The sequence below is a fragment of the Bubalus kerabau genome, chromosome 8, assembly GCF_029407905.1.
Source record: "Bubalus kerabau isolate K-KA32 ecotype Philippines breed swamp buffalo chromosome 8, PCC_UOA_SB_1v2, whole genome shotgun sequence".
In the NCBI taxonomy this organism is placed as follows: Eukaryota; Metazoa; Chordata; class Mammalia; order Artiodactyla; family Bovidae; genus Bubalus; species Bubalus kerabau.
In genome coordinates, this window is record NC_073631.1 from 109,846,268 (window position 1) to 109,860,953 (window position 14,686).

General features: G+C 41.4%; 1 protein-coding gene across 1 annotated transcript; it reads right to left on the minus strand.

Annotated features, from left to right (window-relative positions):
- Positions 1–762: 762 nt before the first annotated feature.
- Positions 763–1,705, minus strand: LOC129658715 (olfactory receptor 9A4-like). Its single transcript, XM_055589560.1, is given in 2 exon segments — positions 763–1,135; positions 1,137–1,705. Coding segments are annotated over 2 exon segments (942 nt in total).
- Between the last annotated feature and the right edge of the window lie 12,981 nt (positions 1,706–14,686).

Sequence of the window (14,686 nt, forward strand, 5' to 3'; positions counted from 1 at the left end):
ACTAGTCATTTCACTCTTCTCTGTCTCTACCACACGTACACTTCAAAAGGGAGGGGCTAAAGCAATGCCCTGAAGTGTAGCGAAAGGAAGTTTTTCCTCCTTCTGACCAAAATATTTCCATATCTTTACATCAGCCACATTTGCCAAGTGAGAAGGATTCCCATCTCCATATCACCCCTCTAGATTCATTCTGTGGCAAAATGGATATAACATCATGTGTACTTATTGGTAGCAAGGAGTCCAGGAAAATATGAAACAAACAGAGACAAAGAGAAACAGGACATTTTAAAACTTACGGCCATCTTGTCAAGAAATTTCACAAAAGTATAGGAAAAGAACTAGGAAGAGCTTATGAGGAACAAAGTGCACATCTCTGCCTTTGAATTCATTATCCATCCATCTCACCCCTCACACGCCCATTTCATTACTCTCCCAGGAAATCCATTTTCAAGATGAATTATAAACCAGTATGGGTCCAATAGAACATTTATGAAAATGTATGCTTTTCTTTTTTCTAGGTCATCCCACATCCTCCAAATATACTCTCTTGAGTTCACAGGGGAAGCAAATAGAAGCAAACACTGTGAGTTTCTAGTGAGTACAGCTTGGATATCATTTCTGCATTCCTTCTACTTCCATGGCCTGATCAGGAGTTGTACATTGTATTTTATTTTTGGAATAGGGACAATGGTAAAGGGTAGCATTTTCTAGGTAGCTGAGTCATCTAAAGTCAAGATCATATGATCAAAATTGAGAGAAGAGTTAATCCTTGATGAGTTGACAGCAGCATTTCACTCCATCTCGAAGGGCCTCTTTGACTTTGTCATTCCGGAGAGTGAAGATGAAAGGGCTCAGGAAAGGGGTTAACACAAAAATCAACAGGGAGACTATCTTATTGTACTCAGCTGCCTGCGTTTGCTTGGGTTTCACATAGAGGAACAAGCAGCTGCCATAGCCGATGACAACAAAGGTGAAGTGGGAGGCACATGTAGAGAAGGCTTTCCTGTGGCCGGAGGCAGTGGGGATCTTGAGGATGGTGGATACGATGTAGATGTAGGAGGCAATTGTTGGAAACAGTGAACCAATGATAATGAAAACAGCCATTAAAAACAGAACAGACTCTGAAAAGAGTGTCATCACACGATAGTTTGAGCAACTGACCTCGGTCACAATAAAAATGGTCTAAGACGTTTGATTTGCAGAAGGTAAACTGAAATGTGGCATAGACTGGCCAGATTTCGGAAAGGAACCCAAACACCCATGACCCAATCACCACCGAGATGCAGGTGTGGCTGTTCATAATGGTATTGTACCTCAAAGGGTTACAGACAGCCACGTAACGGTCCACAGCCATCACTCCCAACAGTGCAAACTCTGTGGTCCCCAGAGCAAGGTACAGGAAGAGCTGGGCAACACATGCAGTCAGAGATACTGTCTGCATCCCAGGGAGCAGCAGCCCCCAGAGCATCATGGGGACGATAGTAGATGTTGTCAGCATTTCCACGGCAGAGAGATGACCAAGGAAGAAATACATAGGGGAATGTAGATGTTTATCAACACAGATAATCACAATGATGATGGTGTTCCCCATTATTGTCACTGAGTAGAAGAGAAAGAATATAGCAAAAAGAATGTGATGTAGTTCTTGGGACCCAGGGAACCCTAAAAGGCAGAATTCAGTGACACTTGAGTGATTGCTCATCATTCAGTCCTTGTTCCTGCTCCTTGGGAAACCTAGAAGTCAACAGAAAAGAAACGCTGCTCCACAAGGTCTTGCTCTCAAGAGAGAAGGGCAGCCTATTTTGAGGAACCATTTCCAACCTGGGGACCAGGTGAGGTGACCCTATGAGGATGCTCTGCACAAAGTCAGATCTAAATGTTGTCACCTCCGGTCCAGCTGAAGTTCACTGCCTGGAATGGATGAAGGTAGCATCCTCTCCATTTGTGTGAAGAACACCTCTCTTGTCTTTTTTCCCCACTAGATGTGCATTCTCACAGGTTAAGACCTGAAAAATTGGCCCGTTTTGATGCTGAGTCAGTCCTTTAGATCCAGGGTTTGTTCTTTCCTCTTAGCTTACCTGTAGCAGATGATATAGTGACATTCCAGAGGATGTTCAAAAGAGTGAATTTTACCCCACCCTTCATCCTGGTGGGTATTACAGAGATCCCCTAGGGTTCAGCAGAAGAGAGGCAGAGGGTCCCAGAGCACCATCTCTGCTTTCCCCAGATTTTAAGATCCCTATGTTACAAATCAGGTTGTATTCCAAATGGAAACTCTGGAGTTTCGGATGATTTCCCTTTGCAGATTCAATCTTCTCTTACACAATCCCCCCTCCCCCTTCCCCCCTCCCCTCTCCCACAAAAGTCTTGACAGGAAAGAAAGATGGTACCTGACTTTCACAAGTTTAGGTCCAAGGTGCTCAGTAACTCAGGTTGCCTGGATGTCTGCCCCCCACTTTGTCTATCCCACCATGCTAATTTCATCTCCTCAGAAGACTCTTGCCATTGACCTTCCCCAAAACCTGAAAGACCTGTTCATTCCTGACAGTTAGCTTTCTTCATAGCACTTATTACTATCTGACATTATGTCATACATTCAATTTCTTACTTCACTCCTTCATTTAACATTAAACGAACGCTGCACTGAACACAGCAGACTAAAAATCCCTGTGTGGTGCTTATATTCAAGGAGAGAAAGGAAGCTATTCCATAAACAAGTATATAAAATAGTTCATCCATCATGCGATAAAAAATGAAACGAGGAAGCAGGAGAGGAAATTCATTTATTTTGTTGAACTATGATACTGGAATGTAAACTCCAAAGAGGCAAGAAATGTCCTCTGTATATATTATAGATACATATATATATATATATAAACATTCTGGAACCAAATAAATGCTGAAAAATTTGACAAATGATGAGTGAATGGGCACAGTCTTTATGACTGAATACCACATGGTCCTGTCCAGGGTAGTAAGGCCACAGCTCTGAGATCCTACTGTTCTCGGATTGCCTTTGTTCCTCACATTACCTTTTTCCCTTCCTCTCATCCCCTCCTGAGACTTCCCCAATACCTCTGTAAATCTTTCACTGGTGGGAATCCAGGCTTCAAAGACAGAACCATTGGGAGATCTCGGGGGTCTGCTTCTCCCCAGTTTTCCGTAACCACCACTAGATGAAGAAACATGAGAGAGGAGCCTGCTGACTGACATCAGGAGCTGCGCCTGCACGAGCACCGGGTCAGAGAAGAGCTGCCTCTGCTCTCCGCTCTGCAGCTGCTCCCTGGCCCGGCCTCCAGACTCTCAGCGTCCTCCTCTAGAAGGCAGCCAAGCCAGAACTCCCCATCCTCATCGTCTCCCACACTTTCCTTTGTACAGGGGGACCCTGAGAAGACACTCACCTCGATGCACGGTCTCCTCTGCCACTTCTGATACTCTCTGGGGCTCAGGCAGGGCTACTCCTGTCTGGCTACTGCTTAGCTGAACACAGGGTCAGAGCTTCTTGGTGCTGCCTCCATGCATGGTGAAGAAGAAAACTGTCCTCGGGGAGGAGTTAGGAGAAACGTCCAGAAATAGCAGTGTTGTGGGGAGCTAAGGGTCTCTCTCTCTCTCTCTCTCTCCTTCTCTCCCACTTCCCTCCTTCCCAAGGGGACTTAGTCACTGAGGACCCTGCTTTTAATTAGCCCGGGCTTAGGGCATCCAGTCTGGGGAAAGCAGAACAAACTTTTAGATCTTCTCATCCCTGAGCAATTACATTTCAGAACTTTGTCAGCTTTTTGTTCAATGGGAAACCTAAAAGCTCACCAGAGGCTTCTCAATACCAAGGCTGCCTTCAAAAAGGCCCTAAGTCTAGGTTCCCAGACAATGTCTCATGCTCTAAGTAGGTCACCCCTCTGCTCTTTGTCCTAATCTCTTCCCAGGATTCTCTTAGATAATTGGAGTCAAAATCAGCTCCCTCCTCATCCAGCTATAGGAAGCTCCAACAACTGACTGAAAATATACCCCAATGTTTAAGGAAAGCCTGCATTTCGATCTCAAAGCTTAACTTCAGCAAACCCCCCCCCGCCCCCCCCAAACCTTTATTTCTCCTTGGCTCATTACACAGAGGCTCCTGATAATAACCCTGTAGACCCTTGAAAATGCCGTGAAGAAATTCCACCCCTAAATCCAACTCTGTTCTCCTCTACTGTCTCAGGTGTCCACTACTCTCATACCTGTGCACCTATTAGCACTCAAGCAGATGCTGGCAGATATTTATCTCCATGGCATGTCCCTAATCACCAGCTGGGCACTTCTATGTAGGAAGAGCTTAAGGACAACCTAATGGAGGCAGTTTTGTTTACAACCTAGAACGACGGGCAAAATTTAAAATGAATATCTGCTTAGTGCTGAAGTAAGACCCACATGTGAGACTTACAAAACATTTACGTAGATTTTTGGATTCAAGTTTAAACACACCTATTAAATCCAAGAGTGTCAACTGGTATGGAACAGTATGAGAATAATATTCCTTCCATTCCTCAAACTGTCTGATCCCAACCCAATTGCCATATAATCTCGGAAAAATTTCCTAAGCAGGCATCTACATTTTCTTTGCAAGAAAATGCTGGGAAAATCTGTTTCACAGCTTTTCTTGTCGTGTTCAGTTGCTCAGTAGTGTTCGACTCTTTGCCACCCCATTACTCTCTCACTTAACAACATTCAAAAAGTCTCTTCCATATCAATACTGTTGCCATACTGTTCTTACGTAGTTTTTCGTATTATTCATGTCCTTATTAGCAATCCCTCTATTAATATCTTTTTGTTGTTTTTTCTAATTTTCTTGTGAAAATTGATGTTATAAATTGTCAGACATTTATAAGTCTATACAAATTTTTTTATATGGAGCAAATCCATAGAGCTGGAATTTTTAGTTCAAAAGTTAAATATGTTTTAGCTATTTCCTTCCATTGGGACCATTTACACTCTATAGATTCTGGATTGTTTTTCACACCACTATGATATGTGAGTTGTGGATTTCCTGATCCACAACCAACCAAAGGGGTAATCAAAATTTCATTTTAATTTTAAATTGAAGGCAACAAAAATATCTCAAAAGAGAAATCAATTGGTAATCCATGGAAAATCTTTTCTTTTAATAAAAATTACTATAACTAACTAAAATGAAATTGAACAACTGATCCCACAATTTGTTAAATAAATGAATTCCTACTTAAAAACCTTCCCACACAGACAACTACAAGTTCAGATGGGTTTGCTGGTGAATTCTATCAAACATTTTTGGAAGAAATAACATGAACCCAACACAAAATCTTCTAGCAAACTGAGGAAAAGAGAACACTGCCCCATCCTTCTTATCAAACCAGAATCATTTTGATACTAAAGGCATCACAGGAAAATAAACCCACAAATCAATATTCCTCAGGAACATAGAAGCAAAACTCCTTAATAAAAATATTAAAAATTCAAATCCAGCAATATGTAAAGAAAACAATACATAATAACAAACTAGTGATTTTATTTCAGAAACACCAGGTTGGTTCATGTTAAGAGATTAATCAATATAAATAACTATATTAACAGAAGTAAAGAGAAAAACTACACAACCACTTCAATAGAGGCAGAAAAGCTATTTACTAAAAAAGAACAACCTTTGATTAAAACTCTCATTTATCTAGGAACCAAAGGAACCTTCCTCAAACTGAAAGTAGCATCTAACAAAATCATAATGCTAATATGAAGCCTGATAAAAGACAATGCCTTCTTCTAAGACAGGGAACACGACAGAGATATCTGTTCTCATCGCTTCTACTCAACTTCATACTGGAAGTGCTAACTAATACACTACAGAAAGAAAATGCAATGGAAAGTATACAGTTAGGTAATGAACAAAATTATTTATTTACAGACATAATTCTATTTGTAGAAAATCCTAAGAAGTCCACAAAAAAGTAACTAGAACTAATCAATGATTATCAAGGTCACAGGATAAAATCTCAGTATGCAAAAATTTCTTGCATTGCTCTAAACTTGCAATGAACATTGAAAATGGAAATAAAAAATATGTAACAATAATATTCAAAAACATGGAAAACTACAGAACACATTAAACAAACTATGTGCATGACATGTATACTTAAAATTGTAAAATATTGCTGAGAGAAGTTAAAGAGATCTAAATGGGTGAATTCAATGCAAAGAAATAGAGGAAAACAGTAGAATGGGAAAGACTAGAGATCTCTTCAAGAAAATTAGAGATACCAAGGGAACATTTCATGCAAAGATGGGCTCGATAAAGGACAGAAATGGTAGGGACCTAACAGAAGCAGAAGATATTAAGAAAAGGTGACAATAATACACAGAAGAACTGTACAAAAAAGATCTTCACGACCCAGATAATCACGATGGTATGATCACACACCTAGAGCCAGACATCCTGGAATGTGAAGTCAAGTGGGCCTTAGAAAGCAGCACTACGAACAAAGCTAGTGGAAGTGATGGAATTCCAGTGGAGCTATTTCAAATCCTGAAAGATGATGCTGTGAAAGTGCTGCACTCAATATGCCAGCAAATATGGAAAACTCAGCAGTGGCCAAAGGACTGGAAAAGGAAAGTTTTTATTCCAGTTCCAAAGAGAGGCAATGGCAAAGAATGCTCAAACTACCACACAATTGCACTCATCTCACACACTAGTAAAGTGATGCTTAAAATTCTCCAAGCCAGGCTTCAGCAATATGTGAACCCTGAACTTCCAGATGTTCAAGCTGGTTTTAGAAAAGGCAGAGGAACCAGAAATCAAATTGCCAACATCCACTGGATCATGGAAAAAGCAAGAGAGTTCCAGAAAAAACATCTATTTCTGCTTTATTGACTATGCCAAAGTCTTTGACTTTGTGGATCACAATCAACTGTGGAAAATTCTGAAAGAGATGGAAATACCAGACCACCTGACATGCCTCGTGAGAAACCTGTATGCAAGTCAGGAAGCAACAGTTAGAACTGAATATGGAACAACAGACTGGTTCCAAATAAGAAAAGGAGTACGTCAAGGCTGTATATTGTCACCCTGCTTATTTAACTTATATGCAGAGTACATCATGAGAAACGCTGGGCTGGAAGAAGCACAAGCTGAAATCAAGATTGCTGGGAGAAATGTCAATAACCTCAGATATGCAGATGACACCAGCCTTATGGCAGAAAGTGAAGAAGAACTAAAGAGCCTCTTGATGAAAGTGAAAGAGGAGAGTGAAAAAGTTGGCTTAAAGCTCAACATTCAGAAAACTAAGATCATGGCATCTAGTCCCATCACTTCATGGCAGATAGATGGGGAAACAGTGGAAACAGTGGCTGACTTTATTTTTCTGGGCTACAAAATCACTGCAGATGGTGATTGCAGCCATTAAATTAAAAGATGCTTACTCCTTGGAAGGAAAGTTATGACCAACCTAGATAGCATATTGAAAAGCAGAGACATTACTTTGCCAACAAAGGTCCATCTAGTCAAGCCTATGGTTTTTCCAATGGTCATGTATGGATGTGACAGTTGGACTATCAAGAAAGCTGAGCACTGAAGAATTGATGCTTTTGAACTGTGGTGTGGAGAAGACTCTTGAGAGTCCCTTGGACTGCAAGGAGATCCAACCAGTCCATCCTAAAGGAGATCAGTCCTGGGTGTTCATTGGAAGGACTGATGCTAAAGCTGAAACTACAATACCTGGTCACCTGATACGAAGAACTGACTCACTGGAAAAGACCCTGATGCTGGGAGGGATTGGAGGCAGGAAGAGAAGGGGACAACAGAGGATGAGATGGCTGGATGGCATCACTGACTCGATGGACGTGAGTCTGAGTGAACTCCGGGAGTTGGTGATGGACAGGGAGGCCTGGCATGCTGCGATTCATGGCGTCGCAAAGAGTCAGACATGACTGAACGACTGAACTGAACTGAACTGACACATATGATGCCTCCATATCGAACTTCCTTCTACCTCCCTCCTCATCCCATTCCTCTATGTTCTCACAAAGCACCAACTTTGGGTTTCCTGCATCATACGGCAAATTCCAACTGGCTATCTATTTTACATATGGTAATGTATTTATATATGTTTCAATGCTACTCTCTCAAATTATCCCACCCTCTCCCTCCTCACTGTGTCCAAAAGGTTTTTTCTTTATATTTGCTTCTCCTTTGCCTCCCGGCAAGTAGGATCATACACAAAAAAAAAACTCAAAATGGGTTAAAAACCTAAATGTAAGGTCAGAAACTGTAAAACTCTTAGAGGAAAACATAGGCAGAATACTCTTTATGTCATAGAATATGCTGTAACATAAATCATAGCAACATTCTCTGTGATTCACCTCCTGTGTGTGTGTGTGTGTGTGTGTGTTAGTCACTCAGTTGTGTTGGAGCCCACCAGTCTCCTCTGTCCATGGAATTCTCCAGGCAAGAATATTGGAGTGGGTAGTCATTCCCTGCTTGGGAGGTCTTCACGACCCAGGGATTGAACCAGGGTCTCCTGGGTTACAGCAGGATTCTTTACTGTCTGAGCTATCACAGAAGCACAACCCAATTCTTACAGTAATGAAATAAAAACAAAAATAAACTAATGGGGCCTAATTCAATTTAAAAGCTTTTGTATAACAAAGGAAATAATAAGCAAGATGAAAAGACAACCCTCAGAATGGGAGAAAATAATAGCAAATGAAACAACTGACAATGGTTTAATCATCAAAATATACAAGCAGCTCATGGAGCTCAATACCAGAAAAACAAACAACCCAATCAAAGAGTGGGCAAGAGACCTAAACAGACATTTCTCCAAAGAAGACATGAGTCAGTTCAGTTCAGTTCAGTTCAGTCGCTCAGTCGTGTCTGACTCTTTGCAACCCCATGAATCGCAGCACGCCAGGCCTCCCTGTCCATCACCAACTCCCGGAGTTCACTCAGACTCACGTCCATTGAGTCAGTGATGCTATCCAGCCATCTCATCCTCTGTCATCCCCTTCTCCTCCTGCCCTCAATCCCTCCCAGCATCAGACTCTTTTAGAATGAGTCAACTCTTCCCATGAGGTGGCCAAAGTACTGGAGTTTCAGCTTTAGCATCATTCCTTCCAAAGAACACCCAGGGCTGATCTCCTTCAGAATGGACTGGTTGGATCTCCTTGCAGTCCAAGGGACTCTCAAGAGTCTTCTCCAACACCACAGTTCAAAAGCATCAATTCTTCGGCTCTCAGCTTTCTTCACAGTCCAACTCTCACATCCATACATGACCACAGGAAAAACCATAGCCTTGACCAGACGGACTTTGTTGGCAAAGTAATGTCTCTGCTTTTGAATATGCTATCTAGGTTGGTCATAACTTTCCTTCCAAGGAGTAAGCATCTTTTAATTTAATGGCTGCAGTCACCATCTGCAGTGACTTTGGAATCCAAAAAAATAAAGTCTGACACTGTTTGCACTGTTTCCCCATCTATTTCCCATGAAGTGATGGGACCAGAGGCCATGATCTTCGTTTTCTGAATGTTGAGCTTTAAGCCAACTTTTTCAGTCTCCACTTTTTCACTTTCATCAAGAGGCTCTTTAGTTCTTCTTCACTTTCTGCCATAAGGCTGGTGTCATCTGCATATCTGAGGTTATTGATATTTCTCCCAGCAATCTTGATTCCAGCTTGTGCTTCTTCCAGCCTAGCATTTCTCATGATGTCCTCTGCATATAAGTTAAATAAGCAGGGTGACAATATACAGCCTTGACGTACTCCTTTTCCTATTTGGAACCAGTCTGTTGTTCCATGTCCAGTTCTAACTGTTGCTTCTTGACCTGCATATAGGTTTCTCAAGAGGCATGTCAGGTGGTCTGGTGTTCCCATCTCTTTCAGAATTTTCCACAGTTCACTGTGATCCACAAAGTCAAAGGCTTTGGCATAGTCAATAAAGCAGAAATAGATGTTTTTCTGGAACTCTCTTGCTTTTTCGATGATCCAGCAGATGTTGGCAATTTGATCTCTGGTTCGTCTGCCTTTTCTAAAACCAGCTTGAACATCTGGAAGTTCATGGTTCACGTATTGCTGAAGCCTGGCTTGGAGAATTTTGAGCATTTCTTTACTAGCATGTGAGATGAATGCAATTGTGCGGTAGTTTGAGCATTCTTTGGCATTGCCTTTCTTTGGGATTGGAATGTAAATTGACCTCTTCCAGTCCTGTGGCCACTGCTGAGTTTTCTAAATTTGCTGACATATTGAGTGCAGCACTTTCACAGCATCATCTTTCAGGATTTGGAATAGTTCCACTGGAATTCCATCACCTCCACTAGCTTTGTTCGTAGTGATGCTTTCTAAGGCCCACTTGACTTCACATTCCAGGATGTCTGGCTCTAGGTGAGTGACCACACCATCGTGATTATCTTGATCGTGAGGATCTTTTTTATACAGTTCTTCTGTGTATTCCTGCCACCTCTTCTTAATATCTTCTGCTTCTGTTAGGTCCATATCATTTCTGTCCTTTATCGAGCCCATCTTTGCATGAAATGTTCCCTTGGTATCTCTAATTTTCTTGAAGAGATCTCTAATCTTTCCCATTCTGTTGTTTTCCTCTATTTCTTTGCATTGGTCGCTGAGGAAGGCTTTCTTATCTCTCCTTGCTATTCTTTGGAACTCTGCATTCAGATGGATATATCTTTCCTTTTCTCCTTTGCTTTTTGCTTCTCTTCTTTTCACAGCTACTTGTAAGTCCTTTTCAGAGAGCCATTTTGCTTTTTTGTATTTCTTTTCCATGGGGATGGTCTTGATCCCTATCTCCTGTACAACATCACGAACCTCCGTCCATAGTTCATTAGGCACTCTATCTATCAGATCTAGGCCCTTAAATCTATTTCTCACTTCCGTTGTATAACCATAAGGGATTTGATTTAGGTCATACCTGAATGGTCTAGTGGTTTTCCCTACTTTCTTCAATTTCAGTCTGAATTTGGCAATAAGGAGTTCATGATCTGAGCCACAGTCAGCTCCCAGTCTTGTTTTTGCTGACTGTATAGAGCTTCTCCATCTTTGGCTGCAAAGAATATAATCAATACAGATGGCTAATAAACATATGAAAAGATGCTCAACATCTTCAACTGATTTTAAATGCAGAAATTGTTGGTGAAGAAATGGAGCAACTAGAACTCTCAGACCCTTTTGGTGGGAATGCACAGTTAAACATACACTAACCATGGTGGTGGTGGTGGTGGTTTAGTTGCTACGTCATGTCTGACTCTTGTGACCCCATCAACTGTAGCCTGCCAGGATCCTCTGTCCATGGGATTTCCCAGGCAACATACAAACCTGTAATTCCACTATTGGATAGTTTCCCAGGATGAATGAAATCATATATCCACCAGACATGCTTATGAACATTGATGGTTTTACTTACAATAAACTGCTGACAACCCAATGACAATCATTAGGTCAATGGATAAATAAATGGTGGCTCATCTAGACAGTGGAATACCACTCAGCAATAAAAACGAATGAACTGTTGATGGATGTATCATCACCAATAAGTCTCTACATGGTTATGTTAAGCAAAAGAATCAAGACATAAAGTCAATACTACATTTTTCATTAATAAACTTTAGAAAAGCAGAATTCAGTGTGAGGGACTTCCCTGGTGGTATGGTGGTTAAGACGCCACACTTCCACTGCAGCAAAGTCTTTGCAGCAATGTAGCTAAGCATCCCCCTCTACCCAAATACCTTTTCCCTCACATCTATACAGGCATTATTCCAAGAGTCTACTCAGACATAGGAGAAGGCAATGGCACCCCAATCCAGTACTCTTGCCTGGAAAATCCCATGGATGGAGGAGCCTGGTGGGCTGCAGTCCATGGGGTCGCCAAGAGTCAGACACGACTGAGCGACTTCACTTTCACTTTTCACTTGCATGCACTGGAGAATGAAATGGCAACCCACTCCAGTGTTCTTGCCTGGAGAATCCCAGGGATGGGGGAGCCTGGTGGGCTGCCGTCTATGGGGTCATGCAGAGTCGGACACGACTGAAGCAACTCAGACATAAAACAAACTCATAGATTCTTTATCAAAATGATTTTCTGCAAGTATAGATGTGCATGTGTGTATGTGTGTGTGTGTGTGTATTTGGCTGTTATGTAAGATAATATTCTTCATCAAATATACTCTGTCAGAGAAAAGATAATGTCCATTATGTTCACTGATAAATTTTCAGGACATTGTCTGAAAAACAACTGTTATTATGCAATATTGTTAAATTTCCAGTCTTTGATTATGCTAGTAAAGTGATGCTTAAAATTCTCCAAGCCAGGCTTCAGCAATATGTAAACCCTAAACTTCCAGATGTTCAAGCTGGTTTTAGAAAAGGCAAAGGAACCAGAGATCAAATTGCCAACATCCTCTGGATCATCAAAAAAGCAAGAGAGTTCCAGAAAAACATCTATTTCTGCTTTATTGACTATGCCAAAGCCTTTGACTGTGTGGATCACAATCAACTGTGGACAATTCTGAAGGAGATGGGAATACTAGACCACCTGACCTGTCTCTTGAGAAACCTATATGCAGGTCAAGAAGCAACAGTTAGAACTGGACATGGAACAACAGACTGGTTCCAAATAGGAAAAGGAGTACGTCAAGGCTGTATATTGTCACCCTGCTTATTTAACTTATATGCAGAGTCCATCATGTGAAATACCAGGCTAGATGAAGCACAGGCTGGAGTCAAGATTGCTGGGAGAAATGTCAATAACCTCAAATATGCAGATGACACCACCCTTATGGCAGAAAGTGAAGAAGAACTAAAGAGCCTCTTGATGAAGGTGAAAGAGGAGAGTGAAAAAGCTGGCTTAAAGCTCAACATTCAGAAAACTAAGGTCATGGCATCCAGTCCCATCACTTCATGGTAAATAGATGGGGGAAACAGTGGAAACAGTGGTTGACTTTATTTTTCTGGGCTCCAAAATGACTGCAGATGGTGATTGCAGCCATGAAATTAAAAGACACTAACTCCTTTGAAGGAAAGTTATGACCAACCTAGATAGCATATTGAAAAGCAGAGACATTACTTTGCCAACAAAGTCCGTCTAGTCAAGGCTATGGTTTTTCCTGTGGTCATGTATGGATGTGAGAGTTGGACTGTGAAGAAAGCTGAGAGCCGAAGAATTGATGCTTTTGAACTGTGGTGTTGGAGAAGACTCTTGGGAGTCCCTAGGACATCAAGGAGATCCGACCAGTCCATCCTAAAGGAGATCAGTTCTTTGTGTTCATCGGAAGGCCTGATGTTGAAGCTGAAACTCCAATACTTTGGCCACCTGATGGGAAGAGCTGACTCATTTGAAAAGACCCTGATGCTGGGAAAGATTGAGGGCAGGAAGAGAAGGGGACAACAGAGCATGAGATGGTTGGATGGCATTACTGAGTCAAAGGACATGGGTTTGGGTGAACTCCAGGAGTTGGTGATGGACAGGAAGGCTTGGCATGCTGCAGTTCATGGGGCCACAAAGAGTCAGACACGACTGAGTGACTGAACTGAACTTAACTGAAGTTGAACTATATTCAGTGTTTTTTTTATTTTTTTCCAGTGTTTTAAAAGCAATTATATTTGTCTTTAGTGAGCTTATCAGTTTAGAAGTAAACTTTATGTACCAATAAAATAAACTTTTATTTCACATTTTTATTTTTATGTTTTATTATTTTCATGCATAAATATTTAATTCTTATGAGCTAAATTTAACAATCTTTCAGTATTCTGGGATCTGTGTTTCTTTATAAAAGCCCACATACATATTCTTTGGTAACTTAAAAAGAAAAACAATTTCATTTGTTGATTTTTGTATTTAAATCCATTTGAACCACTTAGAATTTAATTTAAAGCATGCCATATAGATCCAGGGTTATGGGTTTTTCAGATATTTTGTGAATTCAATACATATTTCTAAAATAAAGGGAAATGAGGGAGAAAAAGAGAGAAATCAACAGAGGGGAGAGGGAAGTAGATGGATGGAGGCAGGGAAGAAAAAAGAGAAAGAGAAGAACAAGCTTAGGGCAAAAATTCTCCTTCCTCTGGATTGTGGCCAGAAGTGCCATATTTGGAGGTAAAAGAACAAGAGATTAGGCTGACTAGTGATACAATAAGGGTCAAAGACTGTTAGAGAAGGAAAGAAAGCATCTTCCACAACTGTATCTACATATGATGAGCCTGACACCCAGAGAGACTGAGGAACTGGTTCAGTTCAGTTTAGTCGCTCAGTCGTGTCCTATTCTTTGCAACCCCATGGACTGCAGTGTGCCAGGCCTCCCTGCCCATCACCAACTCCAGGAGTTTACTCAAATTCATGCCCATTGAGTCAGTGATGCCATCTACCCATCTCATCCTCTGTCGTTCCCTTCTCCTCCCACCTTCAATCTTTCCCAGCATCAGGGTCTTTTCCAATGAGTCAGTTCCTCGCATCAGGTGGCCAAAGTACTGGAGTTTCAGCTTCAGCATCAATCCTTCCAATGAATATTCAAGACTGATCTCCTTCAGAATGGACTGGTTGGATCTCCTTGCAGTCCAAGGGACTCTCAAGAGTCTTCTCCAACACCACAGTTAAAAGCATCAATTCCTCGGTGCTCAGCTTTCCTTATAATCCAACTCTCACATCCATACATGATTACTGGAAGAACCATAGCCTTGACTAGATGGAC